Source organism: Anopheles coustani, chromosome 3, assembly GCF_943734705.1.
Source record: "Anopheles coustani chromosome 3, idAnoCousDA_361_x.2, whole genome shotgun sequence".
Classification (NCBI taxonomy): Eukaryota; Metazoa; Arthropoda; class Insecta; order Diptera; family Culicidae; genus Anopheles; species Anopheles coustani.
The window spans coordinates 60,514,428-60,537,492 of record NC_071288.1 but is presented as its reverse complement, the minus strand read 5'-3'; the positions used below and the strand labels follow the sequence as shown (position 1 = coordinate 60,537,492).

Genomic DNA, 23,065 nt, shown 5'->3' with positions numbered 1-23,065 from the left:
ATGAATCAACAATGTAAAGTATGCGGGGAACCAGCGGCAGGTTTTCATTTTGGAGCTTTTACCTGTGAAGGATGCAAGGTAATTATTAAAAAAAAAATCAACAATTCCTTTTATTATTTATTGCAAAGAAATGTAATGTGGGCATTTTTCATCAAACTTTTTCCTACAAGCAACATATACGTCTTCGCGTTATTATACAAACTTTGTGGAAAAAAATTCTTTCCGATGCACCTGTTGATGCATGATTTTCGAACATTGAAAAAACCTTTCATGTTTACTTAGCTACGGCTACACCGCTACCATTCCGCTGCACAACTTTTGTAAGGGGCGTTTTGGTAAACGATGAACCAAATCAAAATTACAATCACCTTAATCTTAGTCGGTGGGCAATTATCGACCGTTTCGAAACCATTCCTTAGTTCTTCACTTTCCTTCTTAACACCACCGGCAACATCAATCAGCTGGCGAGGAGGGCGATAAAATCCGATAAACATCGGCCTGTACTATCGTCCTGGTATGATGAGCGAGGCATGGTTCAAGCTGCACCACGTATAATCAATCCCCGAAATTGGTTCAATCACGTGTATGGGGCGTCGTAAAAACAGGCCCTGCGCGTCGGTATAAAAAAGTTAACAAAACAAAACTCCCGAAATAAAACTGCATTCCCAAATATGTCTCGTCAAGATCCAAATTTTCTTTAAACCCTCTCTGCTGGGCGAATCGGGCGATCGCGTGAATTGCATCTGAAATCGCGCGCGGAAAAATTGCGCAGCGACCGGAACGCCTCGCAGAACGTTTCAGGGGAGTGTGCAAGCAGGGATGTTGGCAAACCACGGAAAGGCCGCGACCGAAGCGCAAATCTCGTAATAAAGTTATAAATTTTTATGTTTACTCGAAAATATAACTTTATAAGGATTTATAACCTTTTTATGGCACGGTTCGTCGGGTTCGAGCACCTTCGCTGCGAAACCTTTGCCACTAAATGGTGGGTCCACTATTTGGGGTATCCATCCAGCACTTCCTCCCGGAGGTGCCACCCTTTTCACCTTTCTGTGACGCACCTTCCAGAGCGTCCCGACCGACTGGGGATATGGGTGGTGATTGGCGAGACGCTCGAGGCCTGGCGCAGGTCGATCATCGTCGTCATCATCGTCGGGTGCGATCAGGTAGTTGGAACACTCAGGTCATGGCTGCTCCCGATAATCAGCATAAAGATGATTTTGAGCAAAAGCAATGGTGAGAATCGAAAACCGGGTCGTGGTGATATGTTTTTGTTTTTTTAGGTGACTGTCTCGACAACAAGAGGTGGAAATGATCGAGTTTCCACTAGCACACTATATACCGACAGATGTGACAGGAAACATTACCACAAAAAGGAATCGATCGCCACAGATAACCTTAAACAAGAAAGAAGCAAACAGCACCTCACCGGTAAGATGCGAAAAAGCCAGTGCTCTTAACAAACAGTGTCGAGTAAACCAAACAATATTTCGATCAATATGTTACCAAATTATAGCGCACGGTGCATGGCGACAAATATAGGTACAAGTAACGGCAAATGGCAACGCTTTGTCCAATGCACCCGCCTTTCGATAATTTAATAAACTTTTAAAGAGAGCCTTCATATCGACACCATATCAACACGGGGTATCCTGTGGCTCTGCAAGAAAGTCGACAAGAGGTAGCAGGCAAGCCCAAAAACTGAAGAAGTTGGTCCACCGTGGGTCAACATCCACTGCTTCCCGAAACGTGCCAGTTTAATAATAATAATGCCATCACTTTTTATGAACAATCATTAGAGAGACCTCGTTCCGGCCGCTAGGGCCCCTGGCCGTGTGAGCCGCACCGAAGGTGAAATAATTTTATAGTTATGGAAGACTTTCACGTGATGCTGGTTACGGGTCTAGTGTGCCAGCCCGCGATACTGTGAGGCCGGTATGTTCCAATCGCCATTTGGATCCATCGTAGGCCCATCCTGTGTCCGGTTGCCGTAGCTTTCCGTGATATTTTGGAACGGTGGTTACCGTGTGACGCTGGACGTTGAAATGCGACGGTAAGTATGATTTCCGTTTCTGCTCTTCATGCTCCACCTTTGTCTTCAGGTCGCGCAAATAGTTCGGTTCACAGCGGTTCATTTTGTTCACCCTGATCGTGGCCAAGATCAAGCACGGCATTCAATGAAATGGCTTCATTTATGCATCATGCAGTCAGTACTGAGTCATGAAAGTGTTTAATTAAATTTTACTGTTTTTTTTGTGCAGTTATAATATTACATGCAGGACTTCATACTCTCGGAATCTTGAAGCCATCTTCTACACACGAAAAGTTTAAGGCAGTATTTTGTAGGTGCGTCGTTAGGCGTCTACCATTTTTAACTTCCCCTTGAAAGTCAGCTACGTTGCGATATCCCCATGAATCGATAAATCGATAAACCTCAGCATTCACATCAGCACAATAAGGAGGTGACCATCAAAATGTACGCTCTATGCGGATATAAACAAACGTGTGTTGCTTACCCCACTCAAAGTGTAGCAATTGAATTTGAGAGATCAGGAGAGTTCTTGTTGCATTAAGAACAGCTTCAGTTAGTACCCAATGGCTTCCGCCATTCCGGTTGCTGACAGCGTCGAACCCTTCATTATCCAGACAGTAGCGTAATTGCTCAATTAGACAGCAATTCGGACACAGGTGGTGGTGATATGTCCGATCTGATTTAGCCGATCGAACACCACTTGTGGCGCTTCCCTAATTTTTTAAGCAGCGCCGCTTGAGGAGTTTTAAGAGTTGCGGCACAAGCTGACCGTGCACACACGTCCAGCGTAACCTTCAAGGAACCAAAGTATCGTCTCAAGGTAAACACCAACGGTCACCTTCTGCACCGAGGTGGTCAGTATTGCCGAAGGAACAACACAAAAAACACCGTGATTTGACCAATATAGCTGCGGCATCCGAACGAAGCGACGATTGGTGGACTCGTAAAATTATACACACCAGCAAGAGACCTCCGAAATTGGCGTCCCTGTGTGGCACCGATTTGCATAGGCACTAGTGTGAACTCGCTGTGAAACCGCGTTACTGCCCCGAAACTGTTTGATTGATGATGTTTTTGATCCAATTTATGGTCGAACAAATTACTCTTTGACCACGCGGCTGTCGACGACGGGAAGACGACCGTGCAAGAAGTTCACCGTGCCAGAGGAGTGGACCGTCGAGCCGGTGGATGGCAAAAACGGGTCGCGGTAAGCCGGTTTGCTCCTCGGGCGGTAGCGGGGCGTACTTAAGTTTCCGCAATGGTGGCGTGACGCAGCATACTGACCCGCCGGTTTTTTTTTATAGTATTGACCAAATTTGTGTGAACAGGCTGGTCATTAAATGGAGCGGCCCTACCGATTGATCGGTTGGGATGGGCCCGGACATATATCCTACAATAAGCTGACTTGGTACAAAATAGAAAGTAGATGAACAAGCTTACTTGTACTAATTCCTACGGGTTCATATGTTCTAATTAAAGGTGTGCAAAAATTAAGTAAAACATCTACAAAATCAAGAATCACAAACGATTTTATCCAAAACATTACTTTGTTTGAGGACCCCAGGAATGCACATCAAAAGTTTGAAGCTCACCGAGTGCTCCTAATTAGACATGAACCGTTTGACTATCCGGACCTTGACGGGGATCGTTACAGCAAATGAACAACGGTAGCATTGCAGGCTGTGCATTTTTTTTTCTTTTTTGAGGAGTGATTGACGAGCACCTATAGTTTCCCCACCGTTGGTACACAAAGCGGTAGATCATCAAATTAACTAATCGGAAGGCTACCGCATTGGCTTGAGGTACTTCTTTTGCCGGCAGTTCATTTTGAGCTGTGAAGATGATGTTTGCTTTGGCTTACAGTCATAATTATCGTTTTCCGTTCGACTTTGAGATTAATGATCAACCAAATACACCGTTACAATGATAGAAGTGAGAGAAGAAACGTGGGGATAATAGCTAACAATCCACGAAGAGTTCTGCATAAGTGGTCTATCCTTGCTTTTCGGCTAATTGTCATACAATGTCGCTACATGCATTCCGGGATGGATACTTGTTGGATCTGGTTGAGTAATTGAACTAACAGCAGTGGTTTGAAGGTATTTGGAGCCCTACGTTCTTTTTTCCTAGTTGTAAGTATACAAAACTAAATCGTTGGGAGATTCCATTTTATTGAGTGTATTCGAAAACACGAAAAACATAAACATCGAATAAAAAACTAGAGTACGACAGGCCTATAAAATCCACAACATCTTTTCTTTTATTTGAACTAGTAAACAGTCATCGATTAGAAATAGTATTTCAAAGTAAAGTAATCATTGATTGATTGATTGAACATATTTCTATATTTCAAAAAGAAGACAAAACTGATTGTTAGATAAATATCTAGCCGATTGCTAATCAATTTAAATGAGGTAGCAGAGAGGAAAGATATGTCTTAACTCAACAAAGGGATTAGAAATTTCACACTACTCAGACAATTAGAGGTAAATGTCACTCTAGATAACTCGACAAGATGTTGACAAATGTTTGATTTCAACCAAAACCAGGAAGTAATTGACTGGAAGCGGTTCGTTCAAACCTTGAGACGATGACAAAGGTGTAGTTGATTTTGATGATGATTGTGATTACGGTGAGGACGATGACGATGGTGATGTCCGTGAGTGGATCCATGGAGAAACCGTGTACCAATCTAGGCAACACACCGTCGATCTCCCTATGATTGCTCACTGATCGATCGATCTCGTTTTGAATGAAGTTTGATGCGCGATTAAAGTCCCACAACTGCGACTACCATGTCGAATCTGGTGATCTTTCGTGCGATCGCGCGTTGGATCGACCATTCGTTAGGCGCTCTCCACTTGAAGCCTCGGCTATAGAGGGCATCGCTATAGCGCAGGTGGAGAATTGAGTCAAAGGCTCTTGAAACGCTGAAGAGGAAATGAGTGGCTTTCGTGATCTTGTTTGGTCGATCACTGCATGTATATACGGGTTGTCTTTCGGTCGGAATAAGGTGAGGGACAGAGGGTGTACCGAAGTCAAATCACGGCGTACCGAAGTCAAACCGTACGTCTGCTTGCCGCGTTGGTAGCTCGTCTTTCCTCCCATCCGACTACCTTGTCTATTTCCGTCGCTGACGATCGGTTGTTGTGTCGATTTAGTACTTCAATTCGATCGCAAATTGACGTGAGAACCTTGCTCTTGAGCTGATTTACCGATCTGGTATGCTTGCGATGATGATGGTGATCTTCGCGGCGACGTCGGTCGTTCGATGCAAGTGTTCTGATTTGAAAAGGTTAGTATGTTTTTATGACATTGCTTAAAGCTGGGGCAGCTCCGAGGGTTGCCGAGAAATAAATCGCATTCAACGTTACACAACATCCGTCCCCATTGTTTCCGAAGGTCTATTTAAACAGTTTCATTAAACACGTTTTGCAGTTTTGATAGCCAAACGGATCCTTCTTGATGGATTTCATTTATTTCAAATTAGAACGCCGTCAACATAAATAATCAAGTAACTTTTGAGGTGTGATTACCGCGTAAACTTAATTGTTAAAGTAAAAAAACTCAAGGACACTAATTTTTACTAATTGAAATAAATGGTAATTTTGAAGACTTTTGATGGTAAATTTGTCAAAATCCTTTGTTACTAATGTTTAAAAAGTAGCGCATTCCTATCGCTTTACTACACGTTGGTTTTCATCTTTGAGTTTGATGGTATTTTCTTCAAATGAATAGCAACTGACAAATAATGATTATAACTAACAGTTGTTTAATAATGCAGGTTGGGTGAAAATTATAGAAAGCAGACTCGAGCAGAACAGATAAACAATGCTACCGTAACTTGCATACACCAGGAAATATTGTAAACGGAATAGCTAGGTTTATGGGAAAATGAACCGTAACAGTATATCCGAGAAATAGAAAATTGCCTCCGTTGTCGACGGTATTTAAATTTCACGAGACGCGCGCTTCCCGTCTACAGGCCGGTCGAAAAACAGCTTTGCAGCGGGATCCGGCTTCGGTTCGCAAAAATATTCTGGATCACCAATTTCATGCCACTGCTGCTACAGCTGCACGCACTGCGCGGCGTCGAACACTGGCCGGGGGATTGGAACAATTCAAACTGATACAATTTGGACGCCACCGGATGCACCAATAAACCCGTCTTATGCCTGGAGAGAGCGCCAGTTTCGCTCTCGGCCCAGCTCAACCGAATCGTATCGGTAATTGTTGAATAATGGGTAAAATTAGAGTAATGATCATTATTGATGAGGTTAACGTTAATTTCACTTTTGATTGCAGTTTCTACTGCGTGTTCTGCGTGTAAAATTGACCAACTCACCACCACCCGGCATTGTTCCACAGTTACCACGCTGATTTAGCTACATTTGACGGGCTCCAATATGTGTTTGCGTATGTGTGTATGTGTGTGTGTGTACATGTGTGTGTGTAAAAAGCGTTCCATTTAGTAAGTATGTACTCTAGGCATCAAAAATGAGTTTGGAACACGATTATGTTTGATTTTCGGTGGCTGTAGGCGCTGCAGGAAAGTGTCGCAACATGAGCTACCTGTGATGATCCAATCCGGTTGGATGAATGATCGCGCTGGAAGCAATAGCTACCGACTTTTTAGCTTTCCTCATCGACTGCGCACCAAATTCCATGCCCGCCAGAGCTTTATTAAGCCCTCGCCATGGGGCTGTCTGCTGTAGCTCGAGCTTCCTGGGGCAAGAGCATCGCTTTCCAAAGCCCTTGAAATGGTCTAACCCGAAAGGAAAACGCTCTCTTATGTGTTGGCTCCGTGGGACGGTATATGCCAGCCAGCCGAGTGCGATTGAAATTGCATTTGCTTCAGTTTTTAGATGAAAAATAAAAGCATCTGTAATTTATCAAAATTTAGGTTAATACAATCTTCAAATTTCTTCCACCCGTGTGCATCAATTGAGCAGTGAGCACTTTTCATCGAACTGGGAGGTGCAAAAGAGGAGGATTGGCGATCGGCACGAAGCTACAAATTAAATTAGACGAAGACCAAATCTCATTAATCATCGCGCTGTGCATGTGGAGGTGCACGAGTGTGCACGGTGCGATGAGCCTAGGAATACGCATCCCGGTGGGTTTCAAACAGCTTCGCCGGCTCTATTTGTGATGAGTGTGCTTGTAGTAAGAGTAAAAGTATATGACTCTTCATGGCACTTGCCAATCCAACGCCGGTACTCATTGGAACTGGTTTACGCACATAGTGAAGGTTAGATACTTGTGCAAACGTTTGGGAGCTATTGCAACGAAAGTTATGGCAACCGTTTCCGTGGGTTTGAGTCACCGGGCATTAGCATGCCGCTCCGGACAACTGAACCCCTAAAGTGCAAACGGCAACTGGGGATTGCCAATACAAACATAGGTAACCTCGTGAGGTAGCTAATTATAATTGTTTCAGATTAACGATGCGTAACGAAGATCTAGTTGAAAAGAAACGATGCGAATACATTGTAGTCACGAACATTTCATAAACCATTTTTAGAAATCGCGCTATATACATATAACTGTAAGTATTTTGCAAAAGTAAAAGTTAATACAAACTGCAATTAAAGCAAAATCTAAGCGACCAAATAAGCAACCAATTTTCATTGAGGTTCCACAAAAAACAGGCATATATTACGGACTCAAGAGGGCTTGGTGAATTTTAGTTTTTTTATTATTGCAGTGCAATGTTCAGTTATTCCTAATGTGCCATTCAAGAGAACCTTAGAAAACCATTACAATTTGACGAGTAACGAGTTAGCTCTTTCAGTTGAAATAATTGCGCAAATATGATAAAATTATTTTATATAAGTAGAATAAACGATATAAATAATAGCGCCAAACTTTAAAAATACTTGCTATATACACCAATAAAAAGAATTATTTAAAACTAGTACATTGATTGTCTACAATTGAACTCATACTATCCAGTATTTGTACCAGCTGTGTTTAAGGTGGTGTTTGTGTTGTATCAACAAATTCTACGTAGAACAGTTACGGTGCGACCCCACCTCATACTTCAGATGAAACTGAAAGTCATTCGCATTCGACGGTTGTTCGAGCAATTCTATGGAGCGAAGCAATTTCAAAGCACACACGCTGACAAACGGGAACTAACGTGGGTCTGTGGGCTCACGATCGTTGGCGGCGAAACAGTTAATTGAATAATAAATTAATATCTTTTAACACTATCGTTCAGTTGTAATCTGCAACAGGTACATAATGTATGCTACAACGCACACGGATTTCCTAGGCACCCTGGTCATCAGCTATGCTAAAGCTACTGCCACAGATGTTTGCGTGCCGGAGCACGAGAAGACAGTACCAAAGCATAATCGTCGGCTGAACGATCGCAGGAAAAGGCGCGTCGCCGTTGTGTGGAGTACCGCTGAGAAATGCTAATGGAACGACTTCAGCTTCCCACCTGCAGCGTAGCACTCTCTTGGTCTAGTGTCAAGCTACTCGACGTCCTGCGAGATCTGGTGGTGTTATCTGGTGCACTTAACGAGGATAAATTGTGCACAGCTGCCGCCCGGCCCTGCGGCGTAAATCAATCGGCAAAGAAGTTGTTCGCACTCTTGTTTAAACAAATTGATAGCTGATATCGGGGCGCGATAGGATGAAAGTGGATCACAACACATGGATCCCTGGCCATAGGTGTATCATCACTTACGGCCAAACCCAACGGCTAAGCGTAGTTTACCGATTAAAGATCGTGTCAGAGATAGGCTCTGCGACGTAGTTCAGTCGTACGGATGTTGCTCAGTGTGCTTTTGAATCTCTTCGTCGACATAAGATATTGATGCTATGTTCCATACTTCCAGTACTTTTTTGTAGAAAAATAGATTGATACTGGGAAATGCTTTGTGTTTGGTGTAAATTCTTTGAGAAACAGCCCTTAACCCTTTATTTCCGGAGCATATTATTTGGGCGAAAAAAGTTTTATAAAAATGCTAACTCTGCTTAACCATTTATTTCCCAACCATTAAAAATAAATGCGTTGGGAACGTGTACACATCGAGTTAATTTGTTGAATAAGTTGATTTAGAAAGTGCAAAAGATATAAAAAGTTGCTTAATAACCTTTGTTTACCAACTCGTAAATTACATGATGCCATTTCGGTTTTTATATACACACACATAGATACTTGAATGTACCGAGGTTGTTGGAGAAACGTTGCAGCTGCAATCGTTACAAAAATTACCAACAAATACGGATGCATCGGGAGGTGCGTTAGTGAGCATTTGCACAACAAGTGTCAGCGCCTTGGAGACGCTGGGTCAATTAACCTTTGCGCGAACTTCTTTGTCCGGGTGCGAACAGAAAGCGGGATTGCAGCCCCCAGCGAGATGAAGCCATACCTGTAAGGCTCTGGACCGTGTTCGTGTCCGTGACAGGCCATAAATCACGCCTGCTTCGGTCAATTCAGTGCTGAAGCGAGGATCGGTCAGGTTCCATCCATACCTTATATGCGTCGAACGGTATTACAATGTGTTTTGAAGCACACATTTACACTTTTCCTAGGCCGGTCACTCGCCTCCATGGTGGGGCTAGTTAGAGCCAGTTATCTAGTTTTGGGACAGAACCGCCCGCCAGCTAATCAGCGGTAGGGAATGGATGTTTATAAATAATTTTTTATTGTGCCGTAAAATGTGTACTTACCTTTGGGATTTTATGCATGATCACTGGGACAAATAAAACCAATCAATGGTGGTCAGGTCTGGGTGCGCTTGTGCAGAAGTGTAACCAGTGCAGGGAGTCCTCGCTGCAGGAGTTGTGTACTCGCAAATAAGAGTAACTTAGTTGACCGAAGCCAACGGGAAATGCGTCCACACGACGGCCTGTGAACAGGTAGGGTAGCTGCACTAAAAATCGTTCACCAGCAACTAACGATCGTTTGTTCCATCCCCTAGGAGCGCGTAGGTTCCTCTCGCCGGAGCGATCGGAACCTATGAGGCACAACGTTGCGGTACTGTTTTTAATTTTATCGATTATACCAGTTTTATTGCACATGTAACCTTCCTGTTCGGTGCGTCTGCGAACTAACTTCACGCAGACCTGACTGCAGTCGAAGGGCAATAAAAGAAACTCTTAATTTAATTGATCTGCTTTGCTGTTCGCATCGCGCGCATAGAGCGCCCGATACAGGTCGCACTGTGGTACACTGTATGATCGAATCGTCTTCCGTGGGACGGCGTCGGTAAGGTACCGCTTCTTTTTTCTACCATACTCATCCGACGTTCGGCCTATTTTACAATGGCCTTTCGCCAAGTTCACTCGAATGTGTCCTCGTGGAAGATGCGCACTATTTGCGAGGCAGGTTGACTTCGTCCGCGAGCTCTCTTATTCGTGCCTGTTGACAGAAATAGTGTTGTGTCAAGTAGCTCTTTTCATTGAGCAGAGCAGAGCCTGCTCGCTCAATTAGATGAGCAGAGCGAGCCACCTAGCTCAGCTGCTCAGCTTGCTACTGAGCTGAGCTGTTGTTACTGAGGTGGCTCACCTGCTGAGGTGGCTCACCAACTGAGCTTGCTCACCTACTGAGGTGGCTCACCTACTGAGGTGGCTCACCAACTGAGCTTGCTCACCTACTGAGGTGGCTCACCTACTGAGGTGGCTCACCTACTGAGGTGGCTCACCTACTGAGGTGGCTCACCTACTGGTGGCTCATCAAACTCAGTTGTGCGGTGGCTCAGTAAACTCAGTTGTGCTGGTGGCTCATCAAACTCAGTTGTGCGGTGGCTCAGTAAACTCAGTTGTGCTGGTGGCTCAGCAAACTCAATTGTACTGGTGGCTCTTCAAACTCATTTGTACCGGTGGCTCAGTAAACACAGTATGTTTTATGTCCATGAACCGACAGTTGAGTAACATTGTAAAACTGATAAGTTAGATGGTCAAACATGTTCGTTTAATGCGGTTGGTAACACGTTAACCGCCATGTCAGTCCCTGGGGACTGACCGTTTCCGTTGGGTGAAGTTTTCGTTCACGTCACGTCGGTCCCTTGGGACTGACAAATCTATGAGTCGTGTCGGTCCGCCAGTGTCGGTCCACCGGTGTCGGTCCGCCAGTGTCAGTCCGCCGGTGTCGGTCCACCGGTGTCGGTCCGCCAGTGTCGGTCCGCCAGTGTCGGTCCGCCGGTGTCAGTCCGCCGGCGTCGGTCCACCGGTGTCGGTCCGCCAGTGAAAGAGATAGCGACATACGGTCTTAGGCAAAGTGGAAGGGTACGATTTTCCCCTTCGTGCCCTACTTCTTGTCTCGTCCTTCGTTTTTGCAGGCTGTTTGCTCTGAGCGAGGTGCGGATATCGCGGCGCGTTTGGGTTATGTTCTTTCTTTTGCTTTTATTCTCTTTGTCGCACTTGCACGGATTGCATGCGCGTATGTGTGATTGTGCACGGGTCTATTGGACCCGTTATTTTTTGCAGGCCGTTTGCAGGCTTATCAGTTTTACAATGTTACTCAACTGTCGGTTCATGGACATAAAACATACTGTGTTTACTGAGCCACCGGTACAAATGAGTTTGAAGAGCCACCAGTACAATTGAGTTTGATGAGCCACCGCACAATTGAGTTTGCTGAGCCACCAGCACAACTGAGTTTACTGAGCCACCGCACAACTGAGTTTGATGAGCCACCAGTAGGTGAGCCACCTCAGTAGGTGAGCCACCTCAGTAGGTGAGCCACCTCAGTAGGTGAGCCACCTCAGTAGGTGAGCAAGCTCAGTTGGTGAGCCACCTCAGTTTTTGTTTCAGAGAGGTAGCTCTCTGCTCAGTGAGGTGAGCAGAGCGGCTCAGGTAGCTCATCTGCTCACTACACAACACTAGACAGAAAGATAATTGTTCGTAATCGTCTACAGGACCGGTGCACCGGTGCAGAACGTCCGAAGATGCGCCGCTGCTCTGGTCACGGGCGAATGTTTTAACTTTTTTCGTTTAACTTTCCTTCTCTGCTACTCCTTAACGATATACGATTTCGCTTTTAAATTAATAGTCTAGTTAACAAGCCTTATGCGCTTTATGGGATTCACCGCCCTGTGACAGTACCGGATTTTGCAAGGAGTGCAACCGGGCTGACATACGGTCGATCACCAGGTCGCGTTAAGCTGGGGCTAACCGGGGCCACTGCTACGGATCGGCCTACTTGATGTCCGAAGCTGTGCTTGGTTCTCAGGGTCTCAGGTTTCGAAAGGAACGGCAATTTAATGATTTAATTGATTTGACTTTACACAAACAATTCTACTCTACTATAATAATTAAAAGACGACGCCTTAGAGCAAACAATGAATGTAATGTTTTCAAATTGATTTTGTAGGAAAAATTGTATTGAGAGCCAAAATTTAAAAATATTTGCTCTATTTAAAACTGTTGCAATTATCTCCATGCTAGTATTGCTTTTCACCTGATTTTACTTTACACCACCCGACGGTTAACCTCGTTCCTGCCAGCACCGCCGGAACGAGAAAGGAAGGTAGCCCTTTTCCTTTCACCCATTTTACAATCTTGGCATCGACCGCCGGACGCTTCACTTATCGGGACGCTCAAGCTGACCTTCGCTTATCGCCTGTGTGGCATTTTAAATTTTACGAGCCACCATTAAGCTTAAAGATTATCGAAAATTAGTGCCCACCGCATCATCACTCGGAATGGCCGTTCCAACGGATCCGAAGCGGGTGAACGGATACGTTTGAAATAACAGAAAACACTACAGCTGTATAAAAAAAATACACGTGAACCAAGGAAACCAACGTTGACTGAGACCCTTCGGTGGACAAAGAAGTTTGCGTTCGTTGAATAAATTTAAGTTCGGGATCAAGAGAGCACGCGGTGTGATGAGGGTCCGCGCGCAGTACCAATCCGATTCAAAAGACGATCGCCCAAAAGTAAAAAAAAGTCAAGTCAAAGAGGGAGAATCGGCAAAGACATCGCGCCCGAATGGATCCCCATGGCAGACGGATGCTGAAATTGAAATTTTTACGATCCAATTGAGAGCACTCTTAAAAACCGATTCTCATTCACCGAAATGGGCCGCCCGGAGTCCGCCGGGAGGGAGATGCTCCACGACTAAATGAGATCTGCACTGTGCAACATGGTAGGCAAGGGAGGAAAGAGTTGGCAGGGGAGAACGCCGGAAAACCAAAATCATGCTGCTTAATTGTGCTGCCTCATGCTAATGCTTCTGTGTCGCACTTCCCAGTTTCGCGAGCCCTGTCCGTATTCATTCGTTGCTTGGCGACTCTTCGGGTCGACCACGACCACAGTGATCTCAATGCTGGTAAAGGCGAGGAGTAGGTCCCCCCTCCCTTCCTCGGGGCATGGTGCACAAGTGCGAATTTTATCTTCGGCGAGATCTGTTTTCCCACCGATTGGGCATCGGGAAACGAAAATAAGCCCGAATCACCTGCAATTCGAGTCGGGTCTTCCGCGCCATGGAAGTGCAATCGTCATCATCATCGTGCGCCTCATGGGGACGTTTGGCGAACGTCCGTTTCGATATCTTGCAATGCAAAACCTGTTCGTTATCGGGGAAGGATACGAGTTCCAGCGATGCATCGTTCACCGTGTGGCATTATGTTTGATTCACAGTTTGTAGCAAATTGCACCAATTACGCTAATCGAATGCATCAACTTCGATCCGTGTCCCCTGCCGCCGATTCAACGGAACGCGAACGTTGGGAATTGAATTGGCTTAAACTGTCACAAACAACACACTTAAAGCGGGTTTTATGGCAAACATTGTTACGGAACGGCTTTGACATCGCTGGATTTAGTTTGCTGTTTTTTCTGCTGCTTGGTTGAGACTTTTAAAAACGAAATCATGTTCATGATACGATGTAAAAAACGAACAAAGTATGCTACCAGGATAGTTAAGTAGCACCTATACCGGTTCGAACTTGATGATTCAGCACTGAAATGAGGCTCTGACGACGTGAGTTCCAAATTTTGCCAAAACTGTGTATCCACTTATGCCTCCCATTTACTATCTAATAAAAGAGCATTGAACATGAAAAAAGAAGACAAATACTTCTATCTATTACAATTAAACAATTTTTAACACAAAAATCTTCAAAATGCCTAAGGGCGCTTACGTCCTGTTGCCTTTATTGTGTAACATAAAACACAAGAGTAAAAAAGCTGATCAATCTAATATGTCACTAATTAGATTTTATTATTTAGTCACTTGTTATAGAGAATACCATAAAATAGCGAAATGTTCTTTCATTTCGATTTCCTAATTTCCAAGTTTTTAACTTCATGAGCTACGTCTACTTACACTGCTTTGGACAAAATTTAGGCCTCAATACGCGATAATGGAAAACTTCTTACATGAAGACCAACTTTCCTGATGCGAAAGAAAGTTTCCACTTTATGGTAACATTTCTATTCTAAAAACCCTTGCGGGAGGTTGTAAACCTTGCAGCTCCTGTTAAACGGCTTCTGTGAGCTGAACATGTGCAATTCTCAAGGTAATCTGCACGTGTAGCCTGACTCGACACAGGTTAGTCATTAGCCGCAGTACCCCGGGCGGCAAAAGTTAGTTGCATCGCGGTGTTATAATGGCCAGCTTTGACCGACCCTTCGGGGAGTCGTGAAAACCGTGGTCAATATTAACAGTCCAATCAAACGCGCGGTCCTTCGACTAAGACTAGTCAACTGGACGTGTACCAGCGTCGTTTTGAACAGTTGGTGGTCGAATTCCTCTACCTGTCACCACCACTTTCATTCGTTCAGGCATTTTATTGTTGAAAATATTGATGCCTAGTTTATTTGGCCTGGGGTGATCTTCTGAATCAGTCACTTTCATTCAGCGCTTCATTGCTCTGAGGGACGCGAGGTGTGGTCTATCGCATCGCTAGAGTAACCTGTCGAACGAGATCATTATCCATGTTCCGGAGGATAGACGAAGCCAAAACACGGCTAGGCAAATGGCACGCCGCGGCCTGAAGACCAAATAGTTGATTTTTGATACCTGCACCATGCCGTTAATGTAGCGTGAAATTCGATTAAATGCCATAAAAAGAAGACTTTAGGACACGCTATCGAATGATTTCTTCCAGCTTGAATGAGATTGTGATAGTATTTTCTTTTCTTCACCTGCGCCAACTTTGCCTGTAACTTTTCAAAATCAACTCATGCTATCATTTGGTAAACCGATTTGTTCGGCACATGGCCGTTGCCAGATGTCTTTTATGTGCTCATCAGAGCGGAACGCTTCAATTCGATGCGGATTTCAATTAATCTGTTCCCCCGAAAATCTTGGGCCGATATGTGCCAGATAATAAATGGGCGAAAAAAGGCTCGGTTTCGTATTTCACTTCCTCTATACATGATTTAAAAGATGCCGGTCATTACCTTTCTTCCATATCAACACCTTTAAGTAGTGAATATTTATTAAGTTCTTGTGTATTCACTCTGATTATAATATATCGTTTTTAGGTAAATCTTTCCTCATTGACCTATTTTTGTCCGTGTACACGAGTAAATTAATCTATGAAATCGCTTATTTGGCGGTGAGCATGTGTAGTATGTTCGCGGGATATCAATGTTGCAGATCTCTCGGACCTCTTGTGAACCCCAGTTCCTCCGTTTCTAGCCACCTTGTTAAATCATTCTTTGCTTTCTTTATTCGAGTTTACGAACAAACAGCAACGCACCCTGTGAAATTTGTTTATATTCCACCTGATGTTCGTTTACATCCAGTAGAATTGGATTGACAGCACACCAAAATGATATGATTGGATGAATTCCGATACGGATTCATTATACCATTAAAAAAATAAAAGCAAAAAAATATATTAATTTAATGGATCTTATAGCCTTCGATTTGATCTTAAAAACCAAAATGAACTGAAAAGTAGGGTCATCAGTTCAAATCGCATCCAAGAATGTGACTTTGATTGATTGGTCTAAATATTCAGAACCGTACAGTAAAGGTTTAATAAAAGCTATGATCGAAGATAGAGAATTTCTAACTAAAAGAAAATAATAAGAAGTGTTTTGAAAATTTCAAAAATGAGCATAACAAATAGACTGATTCTTCCCTGAGACCTGCTTGAATTGTGCTAGTAACTTGGGACCTTATTGATTCTTTACATTGCTGTGAAAGTAACGCTGACGCGTTGGTTATTTTGCGTTCACTATTCCGAAATCGTTGAAGGTTTTTGCTTGACAGCGATGAGCGGTCAATCCATTTTCGGTACATTCACTTTCTGCAAAATTTTTCGAGTGCTGTACCTCCACCTGCCCATCAGTCAACAACATGTAGAATTGTTGAAAAATCCACAAAATCTGCCCATGGAATCGATTGAAGCAGCATTGACCGCATCATCTTTGATTGTGATCGGAAAATGAGCTGTTTCACACAAAAAACCAGTCATTTCATACGACCTGTCGTCTTTCACTAACCGCGCTACCGATGGTGTGCGACGATACCAGCTAGCCATACCAGACTTGATGGGTAAAAAGAGAGAGAAACACAACCTATGGACACACAAAAAGAGCTGGTAGAGCATTCCTCCGGATAGCATCTTCAGTTCCCCGCTGGTACGAACAACGCTACCTTTGAAAATGTTTGTACGCAGGTGCAAAAATACAAATAAACAGCTTCTCCCAAGTGCCACGGATTCCTTTGCTGGGGGAGAGACGAGGCAGGACGCACGCATCCTGAGGCATCATCGAGTGGTCAAGCAGCAGTTGGAAATCGTGTTGCTGTCGAAGTGTCTAACTGTCACCCAAGAGAGCTGACGAGTTCCTCTTGGCTCGACGCCCAAAAAGTCAAAGCCACGGTACGGCTCGACGACCAGTGGCTGACACTGATGATAATAAGCTGATGTTTCAATCAGTTTTCGGCCTCCCCGGTCGCGAAGAGCAGTATTTTTTTTTTTCCTATTTGGCCTACCTCACTTGACCGACGGGAAGAGACTTTTCTATGCCCCGGGCGATCGAGCGGTTGACGTGTTTCCCAAAATTTCTCACGCTTCGAAAACACCCCAACAGCGCTAGGGCAATCAAATCGGAGTGTCCAAACTTTTCCTGGTACTGTTCTCTTCCTGCCTGGTTGACCGGAGCCAGCGAGCTGGCAGGGAGGCATTACTTGTGTTCCGCCAAATCCGACACATGAAGACGACGAAGAAGTAGGAACCAACCGCTCCGTTGGTTGTGTTTTATGGCCAATTTGCTAGATTTATGATTCGTGATGGAATGCAAACGGATCGCACAGAGGAGCCAAGTCGTAAAATGAAGCAGTCCAGTGAAGCAGTGGCAACTAAGCGATGTATCCTGGCCTGAAGGTGAGCTCAATTTAGGTACTGGTAGCACGCGACTGTAGGTGCTTCCCACCAGAAACGGAACGGCTGATGGCCAGGGCATCCTTGCGTCATCTTCTCGAGCGATGGATACCCAACGGATGTCGAGATACTCATACCCGTTCGAATCACTCTCGGTTCGGGTACCCGGGTACGGCGGAGAAGTACTACATCAGATTTCCATAAGCAGCATCTACAGCGCACATACGCGATCGTGTTTTATTTGTTTGATCTTTCGTGAAGCATTGTATCTTCATAATCTTTGACACTTCACCTTCTCAAGTATTCGGATGATGATGTAGCTATTGATGCCCTCTGCAAAGCGCCAGAATGGCTCGAAGCCTACATCTTCTGTTTGGATGGCATTGCGGCAGGGATTGAAACGAAGGTACTGGATGCGCCAAAATCAGAGACCGGGTGCTCAGCACCTGGCACAGCTCTACCTGCAAATCGAATTTGCCCTGTTGTAGCTCTTGCCTCAGGAACCATTCGAATGTGCAGCATCTGCAACTGCACATCTGCAACGCGGATGGTGACGTAGAGACCGCACAGGACCACTCACTTACTGTGCCACGAACCTGTACCGCGCTTCACTTCAATGCCACCGTGAGTTCTAGATGAATTGAAATGTATTTAATTCCACGCGTCCTTGATATTGCCTACCAGGCAGGTGGTGGGAGAAGATCAACCGGTCGCCACGAGATTATATCCCAGCCCAGGTTCGTCGCAGCCAGTGAGCGTGATTTTGCGAGCCAGATTTACGGATAGATTTGCGGATTACATTTGCCCTCGCAGCTAGAGGAAGCAGCGTTGCTCGATTAGCACACAAACTCCCATCGGCATCATTATGATCACCATCGGCACCTGTGATTCTGATGGCAGCGTTCAACACACTTTATCGAATCCCCTACGTAAGCTGATCCGGAGTCGCTGCTACACTTTCAAACGGACAAGACCCCGTAACCGTGAAAGGGACGCGTTCGCGCGGATACGAGCTAAGGCGGATTCTAAGGCTTTAGCGCGATCATTAGTTGATATTTACGATCGCAGCCTCTCGTGTCTCGATGACGATACACTGGAAGTGAACGCAAACAGCCTTGGTCGATTTAAGTTGCAGTTCCGTAAGTGGGCATTTGCAGCCGTTTGTGTTGCTCACTGAAGATGTGGATGATCTTAACGATGTCAATCGCTTGCCGTCGAGATGCCCGTTTAGTTCAGCTAGAGTGTAGTAGCTTCCAAGAGAACTAATATTGTACCTCTTGTCTGTCCGTTTTACTGTTATTTATTCTATTAAAAAATAAAGGTTAAGTTAACAATAGAACTGAACCAATTTATTCAAGGACAGTAAAGTTTCTTTATTTGAGTAAAAACATTTCGTTTATTCTATGTTCAAATAATTTACGTTTATCAGTTTCTAAATTTCAACATACAAACAAAAGAAGTGATACATGCCTCGATACTACTTTAAACTTCCCTTTAATAATTTACATCAATGTGTGGGTGAAACAGGGACTTAATTATCATCTCCGGCCTACCGGTTACATCGCATTGCCCGGTAGGATCCAACTTTAAAGCTGCAAAATAGAAGTAAAATTAGGGAAAAAACTAGTGGCTAGTCAGATGACTCACCAAGGTGATCATTAGAGATGCCACCAATACCAAACGAATTGTACATCGAAACCGATTGATATACGGGACTTGGGAGGAGACGAGGTGGTCGAAGGTTCCTGACAGTTAACGGCGGGAAAATATTGGGCAAGTGGTATGCTTACTAAACGACTACTTCGATCGTACCGTGTCCGGTAGTCAGAGTGTTGATAAGACATTGATGAAGTGGTCAGTAAACCGTTTTTGTTTTCCTCTCCCAAGGAGATCGTGACTGCTCCCCCAGGGCGATGATTGGCACGATCCGTTCGGTGGCACTCAATAAGCGGATGAGAGTGCACCATCGCGATGTGGAATGCGCAAGTGATTGTGCATCTAGTCGATAGATTAATGCAACCGGGAGATTTATCATGCTGCCGGTGGACGTCGCAAGGACGAATCCTTGAGAACCATCGCGAGCCGGGATTGCTAGTTGTGCCTCAAACCCGCATCGAACTGACCGGCTGACCTGCCGAGCGTCGGTTGAAAGCTATACGACCCGCTTGTCTATTGCACCGAAGCGGGATAGCGAGATAAAATAGTTCAGATAAGATTAATGCTTCGTGGAAAAACACTTAATGATTTTGTCAGAACTTGACGGACGATACAATGTTTATACGGCCAACACGGTGTTTCCCTGGCAGACATCTTTGTATGAGACTTATAACCTAATGATTGACAATAATTTTCGACAAAAACACTTTCTTAAGCATATTACTCATATAGGAATTCGAAATTGAAATCGAAATTTACATATGGAATATTATGTGTTTTCAATTATATGTAGAGAATGGGTGATATAGATTGGAAAAGTAAATTAACCGCTCTATAAACTCAAATTTACATGTGCCACTCCGATGGCGCATAATCATACATTTTTATGTGCAGCTCTGCCCCTCATCTGACGCTGACTTTGTTAACATTATTTCTTTGGTGTTTCTTCTTCCAGTCGTTCTTCGGCCGCACGTACAACAATTTGTCATCGATATCGGAATGCAAAAACAACGGCGAGTGTATCATCAACAAGAAAAACCGAACCGCCTGCAAGGCGTGCCGGCTGCGCAAATGTCTCGTGGTTGGAATGTCGAAGAGTGGATCGCGGTACGGTCGACGATCGAACTGGTTCAAAATTCACTGCCTGCTACAAGAGCAGCAACAGCAACAGCAGCAGCAACAACAACAGCAGAAGAGCGCCGGTAACAACAACAATAACAATCTTACGAGCAACAACAATGCTACCAACAATAGCATCACCGTTGCGACGAGCAACAGCACCAACGGCACTGAAAACAGTGATAATAGTACCAGCTCGCCGGGCTTGTCGATCTCCAACGGATTTATGTCGAACAGCTTCCTGTCGAACCTTTGCAACAACAACAACAACAACAACAACAATAACAGCGTCATAAACAACAACAACAATAACAGCTGCAAAACAATGAAAAAAGGTCTAAAGCGAGCCAGCACTCCCAGCGACTCCGGCGCTTCGTCCGCAGATCCAGATGAAGGTGTTGGTGGAGGAGGAGGAGGAGGAGGAGGTGAAGGAGGTGGAGGAGGAGGTGGAGGAGGAAGAGGAGTAGGAGGCGGTGCCGAGAGCATTGGAGGAGTCGGGCCCGTCTTTAAGGACCATCTGCTCGATGCCAGCCCGGACCTGAATGGACTGGGAAAATCGGAGATCAGCCTGTCGAAGTTGCCGCCAAAAATTTCCCGTACGCCCCCGGCGTCGTCAGCACTCCAATCGCTCGGTGACACTTACCGTCCCTTCCTTCTTGAGCGAATGTCCCCCTACCTCCCCGGAGTCCACCTGCGGCCCGACGGCTCTCCCTTCTTCTCAGTGGGGTTCTCGTTGCCGCCTGTACCGCTGGCGATACTTTCCTCCAGCCATAGCAATCGCGACGAGCAAAGTGAACCCATCGACCTTTCCATGAAGTCTAAGTCATCGTCGCGATCGGCGTCCTCGGAGTCGCCGCTGCGAATAGACACTAAATCGCCACTGCTGGTCGATCCGGGTGATCCCACCGGGAAACTGTCACCGTCGAGTTCGCTGGCGCCCAAACCAGTTCCTCTGGATCTATCCACGTTCGTGCGAAGCAGAGCCCTCTCGGGGTGATCCTCTACGCTAGATGACATTCGTATTTTGGCGTGCAAGCGTTGGCTGCAAATCATTACTTTGGCGTACCGCAAGAATTCCTCGCAAACTCTAAAATTATGCGAAGTCAAAGTAGAAATGTGATCGTCGCAAAAGAAGTTGTATCCATTTCGTCACGCACAAGTCTCATTAAGATAAGGAGAGAAAAAATTATCGATTCTAAAGCAATCAGCCAGTGGCTAGGCATGCGGCCAGTAAGGGACAATTTTGCCAGTTTGTACTTCAACGAACGTTGAGTAAACCAGTGACGTACCATATATTTCTTGAAAAATCCCGTTATTTGATGCCAGAAGTCGAAGTTCACTCCAAGTGTACTGCTGCCTGCGGATTTGTAAAGGGTTCGGTGCCAGATGAATGTGTACAAATTTCTCATTAGCTGTTATCGTAATCTTATTTTCATCACTTATTTATCGCCGTTTTAGAATTCACGCTACAATAGTATTGGAAAGCAGATGATCTTTTATTGTAATTTTAGCTATGCAATCCACATTTCCATAGGCATCATTATCCAGTGCATTCTATTTAGAAAGGAGGAACACTATTTTTTCTTGTTCCAATCAAATTAATTCGCTTTCTCGGAAGTATACTCTCTTCCATACAATCTAAGAACACGATGTACATAGAAGTGAGCTGATTAGTGAAATTGTGTTTTCATTTATGAAGTAAGAACTATTTATAACATAAATGCATTTGTAGTGAAATAATAAATTTGTTTGTTTGAATGTGTAAAATGTATTTTCTTTTCTTTTATGCCTTGAATACCGTTTGTATGTTAAAGGGAGCCACACTGAGAAAATAATTATATTAACGTTTTTTGACCGGTTTCGGAAAGGGACTGTATCCTGCGTTGTTGCGTTGTTAGGCCTCCTACGGGTGGCCTGGTGAAACATGTGGATACCATGATCGGACCTCAGGTTAATTGATTGCGTAAAGTAAATCCTTCGAAAACAATCGATCTCTTTCATACTGCACTGCACACCGGTCGAAGCGATTCCACGCCTTTGCTGTGCAGGCTGAAGATGTCCCCCATCAATTTACTACAGGTGTTCTACTTATATCGAGTTTCCTTAAAAAGCGTCTGGGGTGAAGCGCCATAACACTGGGAAGACGAGTTTTTTTAATGCTGGAATGAATGCACGACAAAATGACAATTTATTGTGTCCGTCTTTCGCGTGAGTCAAAGGTAGCTTTCTCAAAGAAACCTCAGATGTACATCTTTCGGTTGACGGGAACCAAGATCAGGAGGAGCGGGAGCGACGAATGGTTTCTCTGAATTTCAACTGATCCGTTGGAGCTGGTTGGCTGGAACTGGGGTGATTTTCGGATTCAAATAGCCATCATCAGACACCCACTGTGCGCGAACTCATGAAGACGAACCTCCTGCACGGGCCACATGACGATTTGTGGGATAATTCAACCGCTTGATTGCTGCTGGTCGTTTTCGGTTCCGATGGCAAATGGAGTAATATGTATTCATCGACCCTCAAGGATGAGAATGATGGAGGTGTTTTTTCTCAAATTTTCTCGTTTTTTGTGAATGTATTTGAGAATTATTGGTTGACCACCGAATGAAACCAGCGCTGTTGTAATACTTTTAGTGGATGTTTTCAAACTGACATACTTTGTCAATTGCTTATATTAACATTATAAAAATTGTTCTGAAATGCTCCATTTATCATTTACTTGGTAACTATTTAGTAGCATTTCTGATCGCGGTTTAAATTAATATAAAGCAACAGTTTAGATAAAGCTGAAATGAGCTGTTTTAAAAACTATATATAAAAAACTGAAATGGAAAAATTTAGTCTTTTGTCAATGTAGAATATGCAAGAAGCAAAGCATAACCATTGAAATATGGGTAAACAAAAATATAGACAACCATGCACTTAGAGTCTAAGTCTAAGGCTTAGCAAACCAAAT

The 23,065-nt window shown here is 44.4% G+C and overlaps 1 protein-coding gene across 1 annotated transcript; it reads left to right on the top strand.

Moving 5' to 3' along the window:
* Positions 1-21,106, top strand: LOC131258802 (protein embryonic gonad). Its single transcript, XM_058260183.1, has 2 exons — positions 1-78; positions 19,946-21,106. Exons 1-2 carry the CDS (start codon positions 1-3, stop codon positions 21,104-21,106), a joined length of 1,239 nt encoding a protein of 412 aa, XP_058116166.1.
* Positions 21,107-23,065: the final 1,959 nt, after the last annotated feature.

What these genes read in the sequence shown, in the direction of transcription:
- LOC131258802 (XM_058260183.1), top strand. Translation starts at nt 1, where the DNA reads ATGAATCAACAATGTAAAGTATGCGGGGAACCAGCGGCAGGTTTTCAT. An exon ending in TTACCTGTGAAGGATGCAAG is followed by an intron (nt 79 to 19,945) that starts GTAATTATTAAA and finishes TTCTTCTTCCAG; the next exon opens with TCGTTCTTCGGCCGCACGTA.